General features: G+C 44.0%; 1 protein-coding gene across 6 annotated transcripts in view; it reads left to right on the plus strand.

Moving 5' to 3' along the window:
• Myo61F (Myosin 61F) overlaps positions 1-19,589 on the plus strand; it is a 283,730-nt gene that overhangs the window by 165,411 nt on the left and 98,730 nt on the right. For all 6 annotated transcript variants that reach the window (XM_071695382.1, XM_071695401.1, XM_071695411.1 and 3 more), the window contains 2 exons: positions 64-179; positions 14,459-14,529. In XM_071695382.1, the coding sequence (XP_071551483.1) occupies positions 64-179; positions 14,459-14,529 (187 nt within the window). The remainder of the gene's footprint in view (positions 1-63; positions 180-14,458; positions 14,530-19,589) is intronic.

The following is a 19,589-nucleotide window of genomic DNA, read 5'->3' on the forward strand; positions in this document are numbered from 1 at the left end:
TACTCCCTTTGATTAACGCCAAGTTTTTGTGTCTGATGTTCACGTGTTTGTGTATCTTTCCAGACGTACATCGGGCAGGTGGTGATCTCGGTGAACCCGTACAAGGACCTGGGTCTCTACACGGAAGACTACCTCGAGAAGTACAGAAATGTCAACTTCTACGAGGTCCCGCCTCACGTGTGAGTATACGCTATGTATTTCGCCTGTGCCGGAGGCTGGGAAACGTTGTGGTATCCAAGAGCAAAGTTTCCATTTGATTAGCATGTCAGTACGACTCTTGGGAACGACGAGACGACCCTTGGGTATGAAGGCCTGGCCAGCTTATCAAAGGGTCGTACTCTTGTGCTCAAAAGGCGACCGATCGTACTCATGGGTCGAGCTCTCATGTTTATGGGATTAAAGATTCCACTGTGACGTAAAGTTCCAAGATGAAGCTTTTATGAGGGGTTGGATGGATGGATGAAGCCATTACACTGATTCCCTGGCGTCTACCTCGGCTTTCTAACGAGGGCTGGCCTCTGCACCGCTTTGCGAAGTGTGCCCCAAACCTCCTCTTATGAGGTCGTGGTCCGCCTGCTGGACATTTGATGCTGCAAGTCTCAATCTTTGTAGACGTTGATCAACATGGCGGCTCTGATATATCTTTGGGCAGGGATACTCAACTTTTTTTTTGAGGCGATTGCCCAGCATAGCGTATCTGAAGAACTTCTGCTCCACCTCCATAATGTGTGCATTTTGATATAGGAGAAATACACAAAATGTCTCAAGCAAAAACTTTTTTTTTTTCTGGTACTATGACACCCTTCATATGGTCCACCTAGGAAATTCAACATGGACCACCGGTTGGGAACTGCTGGCTTCGAGGAGCCCGTCCAGTTTTAGTTTGAAGTCCAGTGATGCTCACAGCATCTCCTCACTGGATGTGATATGAAATAATCATTCCAGTGTGTCATTCCAGTAAGGAATTACCTCTAGTGGTTAAGGACTGATCTCCCAGTGATTCAGTGTGTAAGTTAGCACTTGTAGACGTTTTTGTCTGTCCTCAGTAATCCTTTTGCGCTACCGCTCACAGGGTGAGCGTGGGGTGCACAGTAGATTTGCGCTGGTGTCATCGGCTCAAATGAAGTCAACCAGTAATTTACTGGAGCTTTGTACCGGTAAGGGACGCAGGACTTTTCACAGCTCTCTGGTTTTCCCGTCTGTTTACGGCCATGTTAGCACACAGCGGGAGAGAGAGAGAGAGAGAGAGAGAGAGAGAGAGAGAGAGAGAGAGAGAGAGAGAGAGAGAGAGAAGGTGCGCTAATTTGGTATTATTTCTCAGGTTTTAGAATTTTTCTTCTTACCCAACCTGTCACCTCTGCTGATCGACCAGTCATTGTGTTCACAGGTGAAGTCATCCCTTCTCCTGGTATGGTCACCCTTCATTCTTGCAGTTGGTGTGTGACCTGATTTTCTCCCCCGTCTTGGGTCAGAGGAGTTGAAACTTTTCCATACTTAGCATCTGTCATTTCCTGTGGTCCTCTGGAAGACCTGGTTGACGTCTGTGTGCTGGTCTTGTACGTCACCAGTACAAGTCACTGGTGTCGTGCGTAGAGGGTAACACCTGACTGTATTGTGTTGTTGTCAGTGTCAGTCATGGTCTGAGGGACTGGAGAGGGAGGCAGTACTGTACCACGAAGAGCAGAGCTCTTGACACGGGAGTAAATGAGATCTGTTACTGTTACTCTGTGGGATATGCCAGACAGTTATAGAGCCAACTGTTTGATTAGGCAGTTTATTTTAGTGTGCGTTGGATGTGTTGACACCTCATGAAGTGGGTAAATAATAACTGTTTTATCGTCAACCGCTCCTCATCAAACGTGGCAGATGGTGTTACCCGGCGCGCAATCCATGATGTACCGGACTGTGTGCGGGTTTCGATTCTGTAGAGTCGGCCGTCATTTTTTTTTTTTTTGCCTTGGTGCTCTTTCAAAAATCGTTATGATATAAAATGTCACTGCAACTGGTCCCTTTTTTGGGGGGGAACAAAATGCTGTCTGTCCATCACGAAGAGGAGCTTTGTCAGCTGTTTTTAACACTTGCCAGGGCGGTAGCGGTTTCAAAATGTTTGCTCTAGGTGTTAATTGCTGATGTCTACGTTTTCTCTACCAAGGTAACGTCCATGAAGATTTGGCAGAACTAAACGGCTCCGTTTTCTGTTGCTTTGTAAACATTCTCGCGCTACATGTTCGTAATCAGTTAAGGACTGTTGTAATCGCTCTAAGAAATAACCATGCTTTACTTTGAGTACGGCCGTGAATGTAATGTCGTTTTATAGCTAGTAGTGAACGTATCTGAAGTGGCCGAGTGAAAGCATTTTCCAGTGTGTCACGTCTTGACCAGTTGTAATGCGATCCTTAAGAAAAGAGAAAATGTGAACATAATGCAAACGCCCCAGATGGGATTATGTTAGAAAGCTGAACTCGGATGTTTTGATACAAGAAATTAAAATGATGGGAGTGGAAGTAAAAAAAATGTATATTGGAAAACCCATAAGGAGGTGTGACGCTGGATGGCTGGGTGCGCGGCTGTTGTTAGCGGTGAGCGAGCCCCGCTAGGCTGACAACACCGCTACGCTACATTACACAACAACCCACATTATTACACTGAAGTAGAAGAAATACTAGAGACTTACACGTCGTTAAAGTGGCTGTAATGGAAAAAAAAAAAAAACCATTCCTGAAAAGAAGAGTAAAATGAGTTGCAGGATGACTTTACACGGTTACAATGAGTTTTACTCCAGTAATGAGACGCTCTCTCTCTCTCTCTCTCTCTCTCTCTCTCTCTCTCTCTCTCTCTCTCTCTCTGCCTGGTCTTTGACCTAACCCTTAAGGGTCAAAGTCATATGTCACGCAGTCACCCCTTGGGTCGTACCCTTTCCCTCAAGGATTGTAACGCCGTGCTCATGGGGGTAATGGAACACAAGCAGATTGCTGCTAAATGTCACTAGACATAACATAATCTTGTGTTGGTGTTATGACCAAGACTACGATGACCTAACTTTACTTGACATACATATAACTTTCCCTTACCTTACGTATACCTTACGATGGTTTGGCAGGTCTTCTACCCCCACAGCTGGGTCTGGGAACAGGATGTGGTGTTGCTCCTACCTTACCTTACGTATACCTTACGATGGTCTGGCAGGTCTTCTACCCCCGCAGCTGGGTCTGGGACCAAGCTGTTGCGTAGCTTATTTGCACGCTGTGGCCGTTGGAGGCTGCCTCAGGGAGGCCTACATAACCAGTCATAATGAGGCATGGACGGTACACTCATAGGCTTATCTGTCACAGGATACGTGATGAATGAGGAAACAGAATTGACGTAGATAAGATAGTAAATATATTAGAACAAAGATGTACATAATGTACAAACAAGCTAAGAGAGACAATTATGAGCTAACAGGGTTGGAATGTAAGGAAGTACGATATATATATATATATATATATATATATATATAATATATATATATATATATATATATATATATATATATATATATATATATATATATATATAAGAAAGTGAATAAGGTAGAGGCAGGAAAACAAGGACATAAACCACTACAAGGCCAAAATATGTGGACACCGTAGCTTTTCTGGAATAATGTTTACAGTTTAGCAGACGTGGTGGAGTATGTGGGGGACTGTGTAGGTATCAGCTTCCTAGATGTCTCACTTTGGTTCTTGCTTAGCAGAGACCATTATCGGGGACATTTTATAATTTCTTCCACATACGAATAATTAAAGCATCTTTAGAAGAAATATATTGCTTTAGTGTTAAGTGCCATGATCAATAGGTAGTTAGGGCAGTTTATATCACAGTATAACTTCGTGTCTACTGTCAGACTCACAGTATAACCATTAATGTATACTGTCAGACTCACCTGGTGCTAAGGGCAGTTTATGTCACAGTCTAACCATTAATATATACCGTCTGACTCCCCAGGTGCTGGAGACAGTTTACATCATAGTATACCCAATGATATATACTGTCAAGCTCACCCGGTGGTAGGGACAACGTCTTTATAGATTAGGAAATTAATTTCCGGCAGAATGCTTCGTCGAAGACCATCAGGTCATCCGTTTCAGGCGTTCCCATTGGCTGCAGCGTAAGACTGGAAGTTTACTGGTGCACAAAAACGAAGAGTGAGGCGACCAGACAATGGAAGACACAGCCCTCACTGTCCTGGTGAAGCGGCTCGAGGAACTGAAGTCTTACATCAGCGCACGACAAAAGGGGTTGAACACCTCGCCACACTGAACAAAACACAACACCAGAATACTTTCTAGAGCAAACCCACCACCGACCTGACGGCAGAATATTGAGACATTCTCTCTCTCTCTCTCTCTCTCTCTCTCTCTCTCTCTCTCTCTCTCTCTCTCTCTCTCTCTCTCTCTCTCTCTCTCTCGGTCTTATCTCGTTGTATGTTTTAGTTTTATTTTTTTTCTATATCACAGTGCACCATGTAATACCTCTTAATCGACACAATGACCACCAGAGCACAGTCGCTAGCCAGGCACGCACCATCACATTTAACCTCGACCAGGAAGACTCCTCCTCTGGTTGTGATTGTGTGGCGCCATGTGAAGGCTGCGGAGGTCAGGTTACCATGCACACTGTGTGATGGGCGGGGGAATATCTGGGCCAGGCAGGTCTTGGACGGTGTTGTTATTCTTACCTCGCCCCCTTCACACACACACACACACACACACACACACACACACACACACACACACACACACACACACACACACACACACACACACACACACACACACACACACACACACACTGGTTTATGGCTCATCACGCACACTGTTACAACTCCTTCAGCTCCTTTCACGTTGATAAAAGTCAGAAATGTACGAACAGCCGGGAGAGTGAGACAGAGCAGGAGATCACATGTGATTAAAACAAACCGAGGCCATCTGAGATAACTTGGTGCCGGGAATATGAATGTGAGGAACATCTTTATTTGTTTAGTGTCATCATCACTGTCGGGTTTGGTACAGCTGTCATGTTCGTTGTGCTGACTGTACACGCTCTTTGCTTACATGATTGCAGTGTAAGACAGAAAACTGCTTCACCAGTTAGAAAGTGAGTTTAGTAAAGAGCTGAATATATCCCAGCATCCAGGGACTTAAAATCGAACATGAGTGACAAAGTGGCGTCCTGGGATGGTCTTGGGACGGACGTGAATGCGGTGTTTCCAGGTCTTGAGCGGAGTCTTGCACTGAAGATGGCATGCGGAGTGACGCATTGAATTCCAAACATCTGCGGTACAGAGAGAGAGAGAGAGAGAGAGAGAGAGAGAGAGAGAGAGAGAGAGAGAGAGAGAGAGAGAGAGAGAGAGAGAGAGCAGAGAGAGAATGAGTGGGAGAGTTGGTCCATATGCAACAAAGACCTGCTTGTGGTAAATGAAATGTTTTAGTCTTCAGTTGATGTGGAGAAAGTGTCAGTTACTTTGGCCGGATGACTTTACCCAAGTCACCCGCACTGGCGCATAAAGCACCAGATGTGACGGACCACAGGGGGATTCTGTGGTCACAAAGGATGACGTGTTGCCTCTCCAACACTAAAAGTGTAGCAAGACAATATCATTGCTCAAGATGATGGGGTCATGTTTGTCAACATTTGACCAACATGTACCGCTATATGTTGCCTGAGTGTAGCCGACCCCTCAGCCCTTGGGAACGACAGTGCGGACCCTTTGGATATGATGGTTTGGCCTCTGTCTTGACCTTTGAGGGTTAAGTCAGAGGCCAGGCCGTCCTACCCAAGGGTCGAACCGTCGTGCTCAAGGGTCGTACCCTCATACACAAGGGTCGAACCCTCTTACACAAGGGTCGAACCCTCTTACACAAGGGTCGAACCCTCGTGCTCAAGGGTCGTAGCCTCATACAAAAGGATCGAACCGCCGTGCTCAAGGGTCGTACCCTCATACACAAGGGTCGAACCCTCGTGCTCAAGGAGTCAAAGATGACTCTCCAGGTTTAAGAACAGAGCTGTCACGTCTATACTCTCCACACGTAATGACCGTCTTTAGCAGTGAGGATGTGGGTCACTTACAAAAGGTTGATGTTAACACTTGCGACAGAAGCGAGCTGTCATTTTAGAGAGAGAGAGAAAAAAAATTCTCATGCGTAATCAAGTCAAACGCCTGCCAAAGCCAGTTTGGGGAAATAACCCTGGTACCATTCTCATTGTTAAGAGAGAGAGAGAGAGAGAGAGAGAGAGAGAGAGAGAGAGAGAGAGAGAGAATGTTTACGCCTTTTCATTACTTTGACGAGGGTGTCTGGCATTTTCCATGTGTCATTACTCCATGCCCTCCAACAGCCATGGCTGTACCATTAGAGTATGGAGGAATACCTTCAGATGCGCCTTGATTGCATCGAGGGAGGGAAGCGTCCGTGATGTATGCCCGACTTCTTATGACAAAGAGGCTGGAGGGAGAGTCTTGGGTCCATGTTTGTGATGTTTACCTTAATGGTCGTGAGAACACTTTCACCTGATTTACCTTGTGCCGTCTGCTGTGCCACCTGCCTGCTCGTGAATAGCTCGGGTACACTTAACTATTGCTAACAATAATATATACTTACTGCATACATGCTCCTCTCTCCAAAACGCTTACATTCACCTCCCTAACCACCCCATTCATAAACAAATTAACAACCATGGGGACATCACACATCCCCTGCCGCAAACCGACATTCACTGAGAACCAGTCACTTTCCTCTCTTCCTACTCGTACACATGCCTTACATCCTTGGTAAAAACTTTTCACTGCTTCTAGCAACTTATCTTTCACACCCTATACTCTTAAAACCTTCCACAGAGCATGTCTATCAACCCTATCATATGCCCTCTCCAAATCCATAAATGCTACATATGAATCCATCTGATTTTCTAAGTATTTCTCATACATTCTTCAAAGCAAACACCTGATCCACACATCCTCTGCCACTTCTGAAACCACACTGCTCTTCCCCAGTCTGATGCTCTGTACGTGTCTTTACCTCCTCAATCAGTACCCTTCCATACAATTTCCCAGGAATACTCAACACACTTATGCCTCTGTAGTTTGAACACTCACCTTTATACTCTCTGCCTGTGGCACTATGCCTGCATTCCGCCAGTCCTCAGGCACTTCACCATGATGCATACATACCTTAATATCCTTACCAACCAATCAACAATACAGTCACCCCCTTTTTTTAATAGATTCCACTGCAATACCATCCAAACCCGCCGCCTTTCCGGCTTTCATCTTCCGCAAAGCTTTCACTACCTCTTCTCTGTTTACCAAACCATTCTCCCTGACTCTATCACTTCGCACACCATCTCATCCAAAACACCCTATATCTGCCACTCTGTCATCAAACACATTCAACAAACCTTCAAAATACTCCATCTCCTTCTCACTTTATCACTATTTGTTTTAGACATCTGGGAGTGGACTTAGCAGCGGATGTAACCATGGAAGCGGAAGTGAGTCACAGGGTTGGGGTGGGGACGAAGGTTCTGGTAGCGTTGAAGAATGTGCAGAAGGCGAGAACGTTATCTCGGAGAACAAAAATGGGTATGTTTGAAGGAATAGTGGTTCCAGCAATGTTATACGGTTGCGAGGCATGGGCTTTAGATGGGGTTGTGCGGAAGAGGGTGGATTTGTTGGAAATGAAATGTTTGAGGACAATATGTGGTGTGAGGTGGTTTTATCGAGTAGGTAATGAAAGTGTAAGAGAGATGTGTGGTAACAGAGTGTGGCCGAGAGAGCAGAGGAGGGTGTATTGAAATGGTTTGGACACATTGAGAGAATGAGTGAGGAAAGATTGACAAAGAGGATGTATGTGTCAGAGGTGGAGGGAAGGAGGGGAAGCGAGAGACCAAATTGGAGGTGGAAGGATGGAGTGACAAAGATTTTGAGCGATCGGGGCCTGAACATGCAGGAGGGTGAAAGGCGTGCAAGGAATAGAGTGAATTGGAACGATTTGGTATACATGTCTGTGTCTGTATATGTATATATACGTTGAATTATATAAGTATGTATATGAGCGTGTGTAGGCGTTTATGTATATACATGTGTATGTGGGTGGGTTGGGCCATTCCTCATCTGTTTCCTTGCGCTACCTCGCTGACGCGGGAGACGGCAATTATGTATGATGATGTACAGGTGCTACTGGACTTCACCTGCATGGGTTACATCGCGAGTGAGGTCATTTTTGCCTCGGCTTCATCATTGAGAGTACAGTCTCATCAAAGAATTTCTTACTCTAAAGAAGTTTACATATCCCTGCTACTGTAAGTAGCGCAGCTTTGGTCTGCAGCAGCCTCTGGGAAGTGATTCTGGGTTATATATATATATATATATATATATATATATATATATATATATATATATAGTAGTTAGTGGACTCCGCTTCCAACTGGTAACACATTAGGCAAAGATTACAGCTTTGTCTGGGACCTTCTCGTCCCAATGTAACCCACCATGCCCTGCTACAGAGTAAATAGGAGCTCCTGATCATATTACATATATATATATATATATATATATATATATATATATATATATATATATATATATATATATTATCCCTGGGGATAGGGGAGAAAGAATACTTCCCACGTATTCCCTGCGTGTCTTAGAAGGCGACTAAAAGGGGAGGGAGCGGGGGGCTGGAAATCCTCCCCTCTCGTTTTTTTTTTTAATTTTCCAAAAGAGGGAACAGAGAATTGCGCCAGGTGAGGGTATTCCCTCAAAGGCCCAGTCCTCTGTTCTTAACGCTACCTCGCTAATGCGGGAAATGGCGAATAGTTTGAAAGAAAAGAATATATATATATATATATATATATATATATATATATATATATATATATATATCAATATAAAGAGTAAGGTAATTGAGATTTCACTTGTTTCCTTGTCGTTTACGTGTGTGGAGTCAGTCTGTGGTTGTAAAGGATATTTGGAAACTTTGTGCGTCTGTCGTTGGGCCAGCTTTGTGAGGTGATGTCAGCACACAACAATACACCAACTGTGTGAGTACAATTACTTTTAAGAAGGGGCATCATTGGCATTGTGCCTTCCCTTTAAAAGGTCTTCTAACGCTACAACTGTCTTGTGTTGTACTTGAGTGAGGTCATTTTGACGTAATCGCTCCCAATTGCTTTACATTCTTTTGTTGTATTGTGGTCGTCATGCGCCGTGCGTCAGTATTTTGTCTCGGTTCCTTCGTCTCCAGACATGTCTTAATGTCGTCTTCGAGGTCCTTACCCTCCACAGCTCGGGCTGAGTCGGTGGTGGTGGTGAGCTGGAGCGTTGGTCGACTAGGCTGTTGAACGCTGGCGGCTTACAAGCCCATGAAACCATGAGAGTCTTGGCTGGTCTGGTCTACTTTGTAAATGCTCGTCCCGGGCACTCTGGAATTTCTTCAGTGTATACTCGCTCCATACCATGCAAAGTGTTGATAAAACAGCCTATGTAAGCCCGTAGTCTATTATAAAGGTTTCTCTTATATTGTCTATTGCACCTTTTGATTTTCAGTGGTAATGTTTTACAGTCTTCCGTGGTTCAGGTGCTAAAAAAAAAAAAAAAGGAGTAATTTTCATAATTTTGGGAACCGTGTTTGCGTGGATTTTTATTGGTGTGAATATTGATATAACACTAAGGTCTGCGCTCAGTACAGCCTCGCAGTGATTTTCAGTCGTTCCCAGTAGTTCACTGCCATCTCGTCGTCACTGCGGCTCGTGAAAGATCTCTGCAGTCTCCCTCACCTCTGCAGTGTCGCATGTCATGAAAGGTGGTGTTAGCACAAAGCAGTAATGTACGCGTCATCACTTGATTTTCTTGTTTTGAAGGTCTGTAATACCCAGCCTGCCATCATTTTTTTTCTTCCTTTTTGAATTGCAACTGTTGCCTTGTGGTGCTGCTTGCTGAAAGTAAGGTGGTCAGACCTAACCACTCGCAGATCTTTCACATTGTTCTTCTGTACGTCATTTTATAATGTTTTTTTTTTTCCCTCTTCATTTTCCCTCGTGAGAAAGTTGACGACATGTTATTTTCAGTTGTCCACCAGAGAAGACTTAGTCTTATGTTTGCTTGTAAGCTTTCTGTGTCTCCTGCTGTGTTTGTCTTGTACTACTGAAGGTTTCCATCCTTGTTTGAGTGTCGTCACCAAAAGACTACATGATAATGTGGCTCGTATTTGCCTCAGCGTCTGTGAGAATGAGGAAGGGTAGAGTCGCAAGCAGAAGCTACCTAAAAGGCGTTGAAGATGTCCCGAGTCTTTCGAAAGAAGTTATGGATCCATCTCCTCATTTTTTTCCAGTTACTCCCACCTTAAGAATTTTGTGAGCTGACGTTATGGTCACACATCTTGTTTTTTTTCTAAGTCTGTCTACGTCACATACACCTTATGTGTGTTCTCCATCGCCTATACAGTTATATCGTAGTACTCCAGCAAGTGATCTTCTTGCCCTGAAACCCTAACGTCCTGGTAACGTAAGCTGATGTGAGGAGGTCAGTCAACTTGCATCTTGGGGCTCGCGGAAATTTCAGTGATGTGTGACGTCAGCGCTATTGGTCGGCAGTGTTTTTTTGGGTGGATTATCATGCTTTCTCCACTGTACGTCTGGGGGATCTGACTCTAGTATAGACTTTCGGGAGCTATATCACAGAGTTCATTTTTTTTGTCCACTTCAAAGGATGGTTAGGGCTGGCGCTGATGATGGTAGTTTGCATTTGTCCACCGCTGCGTGGACATGCTCTGAATGGCCCCCTCGAAGTCAATTGGCGTGGTAACGAGGTTGTTATTTAAGGAGTCGTTTGGTCATCTGTCTTTAGGATGGTTTCTGGCTCGCCGAACACTGGTTTATATTGTCTTTCTCTTGATCGTGTGATGGGTATCATTCGTTTCTGTGCTTCCTTTTTTTTTCATCTTTTAAGTTAATGTTACTTTGGTCCTTTGTAAAGATTTTGAAAAGTTATGGATTCATTTGGTCAATTACTGATGACTCTCTTCTTTTTCTTGAGTTTCATTCTATTTTCTAAGTTTTAGGTAATGTTTTTTATGTTCATTTGACAGATTTGCTTTCCGTTGCTGAGTTGGCTTTCAGACGGTCTGCAACTCGTTTTCAGTTCTTGCAGAGTCGAGAGGGAGTATCTTTCTCATTCTCGCCTGTGGACATCTTGCATTCTCCTCGCTGGTGTGTATGTTATATGCTTGGAGTGCCTGTGTGGTAATGTATTCCACACACCTTTTTCCGCCGAGGGAAGTGAGTCCCATTGCATGATAAACAACTCATGATTTACTACTCCCTCTCATGTCCCTTTAGAACCGCGTGTGTGGTAATGCCATGGTTTATAGCGTCCATACTTGTCTGTACTTCTGTTTGGTTGTGATCACAGTGGCGTGACACAGATCCAAATGGGCTAAGGAAGAGTAGGAGATGTAGCCAATTTTACTTTCACCTGCGTGAAATCATAGACAGCAGCGCTACAAGCTGCATCACTATGGAGACGAGGCTTGCTCTCAGCGGTCCTCTTTTGGTATGTGTGTTCCTCTGGGCGTACCTCTGGCGGGATTCTTGACCGCTGCTGTTTCCCAGCTGTCTCCACCTCATGTTGGGGGTAGGCTGAAACCCCCCGAGGAAGATTGCATTTTGGAACCAGGTTTTAGAGATTGTTGAGGAAGGATTTTTACATTTCTTGCGTGATGGACTCTTGTGGTCTTGCATCTGGTGCATGTAGATTAAGGAAATTTCAGTCTTGAGAGCCAACACTTCAGCTACATTATTCGGTGGAGTTTATGAGCCTTGAGGTTATAATAAGATATCAGACATACAGACCAGCTCCTCCACATCTCTCTTGCTATCTTGTCACATCTGTAGAAGTTGTGTTTGTGATCCGAAACCTCACGGTTTATGTGATCTCTCATGTCTGTGATGGCTGCAGTCATTATTATACTGGAGTCAGACAGTGAACCACTTGTAAAAAAACATTTTGTTATTTTTGTGTACGTTGGCATGTGTGAGGGATGTGACGTGTCTTGTTGACGAATTGCTCTTGGGTTTCTCTGGTGGTCCATTATTCTGCTGGGTCCCATCTGTTTTGACTGTTGAGTCCCTACCGTGACTAGAAGCAAGAATTCAGCTCCTTCATCGCTACGTAGAAGTGAGCTGAGGAATTCGTCATCTGGCCGTTCTCATGTTCGAATCTTAATCTCTTTTTTTCCCCATCTTGTTAGCAGCCATGTTTCTTTTCTGTCGATAACAATGGAGTTTATCTTGTTCCTCCTGTGACGAGGTGTCTGCACCACACCATGAGCCTGGCGGTACTGGCGAAAAACAAGCGGTGTCCTCCAGCAATGATTTTCACGGTTTTCTGTCCGCTTTTCTTGAACATGACCAGACATTTTGGGGGTCGTGTAGAAATCGACGTGGTCCTCAGCATGATAAGCATGTTCTACCAAATATTCATATAACCTTCGCATGGAATCTTCAGACTTGGTGACGTAAGCAATTTTCCTGTATCTATATCAGCAGTCTTATTTCTTCGTTTGTCCCCATTTTCCTTATCTGTATCTAATTTATTCCTCTTCGCTCATCTGTTCCCATATCTGGGGTCTGTCTGCGGTTATTTTCGGATCTTAAGTTATGATTGTTCATATCTGTCTTCTCGTTGAACTCGTCCCTTCTGTTGTTCATATCTGTCTTCTCGTTGAACTCGTCCCTTCTGTTGTTCATATCTGTCTTCTCGTTGAACTCGTCCCTTCTGTTGTTCATATTTGTCTTCTCGTTGAAATCGTCCCTTCTGTTGTTCATATTTGTCGTCGCGTTGAACTCCCCCCTTCTATTGTTCCCTGAAGCATTTTCTCCACTCCTTTTCTTTGTATTATGTTTCGTCTTGTCCCCCGTCACGCTGTGTTATGTGGGTACCCAGTAGGTAAGGCAGTGATGGCGAGCCTGTGTTTATTAGTTTCGTAGAGACGGGTGTTGTGACCTTCCTATATTAACATTATGTTTCTCTAGAATGTTGCTGTCGGACGGGGAAAAAGTGGATTACGTGGAGTCGTCGCTATGTGTGTGCCCTCCGGAGGGATTTCACTCGCCTGGAATTCATAGTTGTACGACGAAGGTGTCGGGTTTGGTGGCATGTCTCACATGTGATGCCTCGATATGTGTGTGTCGAGTTCAGGACAGCCTTCACATTTAGAGCAATTTTTTTTGTTTTGTTTTAGTCATGTTGCCATCTCTCTCTCTCTCTCTCTCTCTCTCTCTCTCTCTCTCTCTCTCTCTCTCTCTCTCTCTCTCTCTCTCTCAGAGACAGAATTTTGTCATATGTAGTTAGGGACCCCACACCTCCTCCCCCTTCCTATCTGGTTGACCTAGGGAGGCAGGGATGAGTGCTGGTGTGTGACCTCTCAGTCTACCTTTCCTCAGGAGGATGGTGTTCCTGGAGGAGGGACACTTGGAGTGGTGAAATACTTCCCTCACGACGCGTCATGCTTGTTGATGTGAAACGAGTTTCCATTGGCATGGTCTGGGTAGGGGGTGGAGATGGTAATCTCCCGGCGGTGCCTCTTTGCGTGTCTGCTTTCATGACACTCAAAGATACGTGCTGTGTGGTTTACTGTCTTCGTTTTCAAAGTTTTCTCTTTCTTTTCTAGTGATTTTTTAAGATATCTTAGCAGCTACGTCCAGTATTCACTTGATTTGGAAAGCGCATTGATCGTATATGTTTCTTTTGCCAGTGGTAACGTTAGCTGGTGTGAGCCATCAAGCGTGTTGTCATACGGGGAATCTCATTCCAGGGTTCCCCCTCACCAGCGAACGTTAATGGGAAGTATATCTTCGCTGGCCACATTTCTACACAGTTCCTTCCAATACTAACGTTCATGAGAATTACTGATGTAATGTGTGGGGTTTCTAAGACAGATTAGACGCTATGGTGATACCAGGTATGTCTGTTGTCTCGATGGGTGGAATTTGGAAGCTATCAAAGGAGATGGTAAAGTTGTGAGGAGGTTTAGAATATTACTTGTGATGGATGTGTGAATTACCCAGAGCACTGGAATATATTTGTATTTGTTATCTATCACTGCCATCCTAGGAATAGTATGTTAATGAATGTATGGTTATTTTTTTTACTGCTATCTGTGTTCGAGAGAGAGGTAGAGGGACACCTCTCCATATGTGTTTATCTGCCTCCACCCACCTTCTCTCTCTCTCTCTCTCTCTCTCTCTCTCTCTCTCTCTCTCTCTCTCTCTCTCTCTCTCTCTCTCTCTCTCTCTCTCTCTCTCTATCTATCTATCTATCTATATACACACCTATGAGTCCAGAGAGAGGAAGGTAGGTAGGTAGGTTTGGTGTGTTAGTGGACGTCGCCACTTACCTCGTGTGTCTATCCTCCCTCAGGTTCGCCATCACAGAGAACGCCTACAGGTCCATGACGGCCGAGGTCACCGACCACTGCATCCTTATCTCAGGTCAGTCCACACCACGACCTCTCCTGCTCATGTCTCGCTCATCCCAGGTCAGTCTACACCATGACCTGTCCTTCTCATGTCTCGCTCATCTCAGGTCAGTCCACACCACGACCTCTCCTTCTCATGTCTCGCTCATCTCAGGTCAGTCCACACCACGACCTCTCCTTCTCATGTCTCGCTCATCTCAGGTCAGTTGTTTTTCCTCCACATCTTCCTTCTACGTCTGCAGCAGTTTACTTTCGCTGTCGACTGTCTGTGGGTCTGTCTGATCAGCAGTTTGCCTTCACTGACGTCTCGTGTATAACACACACACACGTCAACTTGCTAGTAGTTTATCTTCATTGTTCTTATGATTTTGATTTTTGCCGTACGAGCGGCTATTTCATCGTGCACACCTCCCCATGCTGCGGACGGTGGCGCAAAAGAGGACACAGTGTACAGAAGGTGCAGGGACTGGTGGGCCTCAGTGATTAGAATACATTATGGCCCGGGTTACACGGTGAGAAAAGTGTCAACATGGTTTGGGTAACACAATGAATGATTGGGTAATCTACACGTTAAGTGGAGTTTACAACAGTGAAACAACAGAGATTGGATTACGTATCAAGATGAATAACAAAAGAACACTTTACAATGAGCAAAGTTATGATACTTCTCAAGTATCCGAGGTAGAACATATGTTATGGATGAAATGTTTACACATATCTTGTAATGTCTGGCATTGGTGGACGTTGATAGGCAACTGTTTACGTTGTTAGATTCCTATAGTCTTTGAAAGGCTGCTGTCAACCCTGTTTAGGCATTGGTAGACCATCTCTAGACGTCTGTAGGCCACTCTAGGCGTTGGTAGGCCACTCTAGGGACTCCTCGATGGATTACACAGAGGGCTTGAATGAGAGTGAATGAGATGATATTCGATTCGAGTTTCCAGGAGTATGATGTCGCGTCTCTCTGAGGTTTACCCAGTGCTGTTAGACCTCTTCTCCCGTCCATATGAGGAGCGACTTGGTGGAGCGCAGATGTCTGAACTTCCGCACAGCTTGTCTGCAGGTTTTTGGTGCAGGAAGGTAAAGCCTCTTGGATAGAGCCTTTAGGCTGGTGGTTTGATGAATCTTTTGTTACGGTGGATAGATGATTTATGTGGTGATCAGAGTCACTGATATATTGGATAGATCCTTTAGTGTAGTAGTTAGTGCCTTTGGGAATGGTGGATAGAGCTTTAAGGACGGTGGTTTGATGGATAGGTCCTTTAGTTTGTGGTGGTTAGAGCCTTTGAGATAGTGGATAGATGCCCTAGTGTTGTGGGTCCAGTTTCTGATATGACGAATAGATCCTTTGGTGTGGTGAGTGGAGACCATGGTATGGTGTGTAGAGCAGTCCTTGGATGTGAGGGATAGGTCCTCCTGAACCCTGGGTTCGAGTGTGTGGTGCAGAGGATAGAATGTTAGACATAATGGGTTTTATCCTTGACTTTGATGGAGTGTCGATGGGCGTGTTACAAGAAGGAAAGAGACCTTGAGAAAGCCGACCGTGTGTTGAGTGAGCCGACCTGTGTGTTGAGTGAGCCGCCCGTGTGTTTGTGAACCTGACCTTGTTAAGAGTAAGGGGAATGTGGACTTTTATCTTACGTGTATAGCTTGTGTGAGCAAGAGTGAGTGCAGTAGACTCGTGAGGGCTATCTCACCTGATGTTCAAAGGTCATGGGCAACTCACTAAATGAGCCAGTTATCTGGGAATTATCTCTAGGGTGGTTACGGTGTAGATAAGCCTTATCTGAGAGGAGATATCAAGGGGAACTCCGGGACCATGTAGGATCTTGTCGAGTCTTCCTCGGGGCTTGGGGGAAGGGAAGAGGAGGGGATTCAGTGATGGAACTGAATTTGTGGGATCCAAGTATAGGGTTTGGTTGTAAGAAACGCGTACAACTATGCTGTACAGTTTTTTTTTTCTTTTTTTTTACCAGATGCTGAAGCAGTTTGTATCTGATGGAACCACCCCGTGACGTAACGATCTGTTTGCACCAATTCGACTGTATTATATCAAGCTCCCGTATCATACCACTCGGGGTAACTTGTATATAAACTCACAGTTGAAGATGTGTATATTCTATCCTTTTGGATATGAATGATTTATGCAAATTACGATCCCTAAAATCTGAATATGATTGTCATAAGATTTCTAGGTCGTGGGATACGACTATTGGCCGCTCTGCCACCCGTAACGGTCGTCGGGTCACCGGGTCCAAGATGGTCACGAAGCGTCTCGTAGCGAATTATCCCGTCCACTCCACACACACACACACTTTGCTTCACTATAGACAAGGTGAATATTGATACTCGGTAAAAAGGATGTTGCTAAAGATATTCCGATGTTTAAGATTTTCCATGTGAATGGCCAGTGGGATGGTGTCTATAAAGTAGCTTGCTCTTCTTGCACTCGTGTTCTCTCGTATGCAGACGACCTCACAATCACACCACAACAGCGCGGCTGCAACAACAAAAATGCAGCGCCAGACCTACCGGACATACACACATCAAAAACCACACTCCCGGATGAAATCGAGTCAGTTTCCCGCCCGCATTCTGGACATCACTCATCCCCGTATAGATCTAAGCACGGTATCATCACATCCCAGGACTCTTCATACCCACGATACCACTACCACAATGAAGACGCTTGAGGATATACTGCTCAGTTGCTGCTCCGCGCCCTCCCCACGTACACTCACTACTACTACGACAGCTCTACTGCTGCTGCTCCTGTTACTACCACTACTGCTGTGTAAACTACGACTTTCGTTACTGACTACTGTTGTGACAACTACTGCTTTTCATGTTACTAACACCACTACTGTGACAACTACTTGTTACTGAAAGTACTACTATTACAACTACTGCTTCTGTTACTAATACTACTACTGTTACAACTACTGCTTCTGTTAGTAATACTACTACTGTTACAACTACTGCTTTTGGTATTAACACTAGTACTGTTACAACTACTGCTTCTGTTACTAACACTACTACTGTTACAACTACTGCTTCTGTTACTAACACTACTACTGTTACACCTACTGTTTCTGTTACTAACACTGCTACTACTACTGTTACAACCACTACTACTTCTGTTACAGACACTACTCCCTTGACAGTTACTACTACTACTATAATTACTAACACTACTACTATGACAATTAATATTTCTGTTACCAGCACCACTACTATGACAACTACTACCTTGACAGTTACTACTGTTACTAACACTACTGATTTGACGACTGCTTTCTTCTCTGTTACTAACACTGCTAATGTGACATTTACTATTTTCCCATTACTAACATTACTACTGTAACATCTACTACTACAAATATTACTTTTCCTGTTAGTAACATTACTGCTTTGGCAGCTACTTGTCCTCCACTTATTACCAGTGTTACTGTGACACTCACTACTTTTCTTGGTAGTAACGCAGCTACTGTTACTAACACTAGTACTATGACGTATACAACTACTATTCCCAGCACTGCTGATATGACGACTACTACTACTCTTTTTACTACCACTGCTACCCTGATAAATACTTCTACTTCTATCAATACTGCCCTAAAGAAACTACTTGCTATCCTGACATCTACGACTTGTACTGTGACTGTCTTTACATGTATGGAAATTACTATTAATGTTAATATGAAAAGAACAACTTACCCTATTTTCATCACTACCCCGACTCTTACTAAATGTAACCACAGCTACTAGCCATGGCAGGAGTTCCGTTTATATAGATAGGGGACTCCTGAGGCAGGAAGGATGTATGTTTACTTAGAAAACGCAGTCGTATTAGGAAAGAATCACTCGGGCTTGGATGAACAGCTTTGGTTTTATTGGATTACGTTTTTGTAACTACATATACTATCATCTGAGGCTATATAAAAAAAAGGAATTTCTGTGAAAAGCTTAAAATCTAAAATGGTCCTTGAAAAATATGCATAAAAGTCCTATATGAAATGAATAATCGAGAAAGAATTAAAAAGAAATTTAATGATATAATCCTACCATATCAAAATATACTAATACGTGAGGTATATGATAAATTCAAGAGAGGCAGTATTTCCCACTCAAGATGAAAATTTTAGTTCATGATTGAATATCGTAGCGTTAAAATATACATTCAAAAACAATGAGACGCTTCTACTCAAAACCAAACAAACCTTACCTAAGATCACAGTAACTCTGGCCATACCTCAATGTTACTTATCGTGGGTTTGTTCCTGTAGGACACGACACTCCAGTGTTAACAAGCGGATGTTTGACGAGCTACTGGCCAACGGTGAAGACATTGGTTGGTCAGTGCGTGAGCGAGGTTCCGTATTGCCGTAATAAAGCAGTTTGTTCGCAGTGACCGCTCAAGAGGTTCATGAATGCCCGTTCTGAGGTGTGTCGCTTCCAGTCTTGCCAGTCTACAAAGCATTGCATCCGTTGCGCTTATACTGGTGTGTGTGTGTATATATATATATATATATATATATATATATATATATATATATATATATATATATATATGCTGTTTCTCGGGTTAGCGTCAAGAATCAAGGACAAACAACTTAGCCTTTAAAAGAAACATCCTCACTTGGCCCTCTTCTTTATTCTGTCTTTTGGAAAAGTAAAACAGGAGGGGAGGGCTTCCGCCTCAACTCCCGTTTTTAGTCGCCTTCTACGACACGCAGGGAAGACGTGGGCAGTATTCTTTCTTCCCTATCCGCCGGGATAATATATATGTATATGTGTGTGTGTGTATGAGAGAGAGAGAGAGAGAGAGAGAGAGAGAGAGAGAGAGAGAGCGTTAATGACGTACCATGGCCAAGAGCATGTTTAGTCTTATATGTAGAAATGATTACTCTGAGCTCCTTACAATTTTATGGACCCGATTCTGAAAGGTGGAAGGGTTATAAGAAGAAAAGACAAAAGATAGAATAGATTTCAGCTTCTGCACTTTACCAGGAAAGGTGTATAACGATCAATCCTCGTGTAGCTGGTCTTCACCCAAGCTAAGGGAAGCAGCAG

The sequence above is a fragment of the Panulirus ornatus genome, chromosome 4 (assembly GCF_036320965.1).
Source record: "Panulirus ornatus isolate Po-2019 chromosome 4, ASM3632096v1, whole genome shotgun sequence".
Taxonomy (NCBI): Eukaryota; Metazoa; Arthropoda; class Malacostraca; order Decapoda; family Palinuridae; genus Panulirus; species Panulirus ornatus.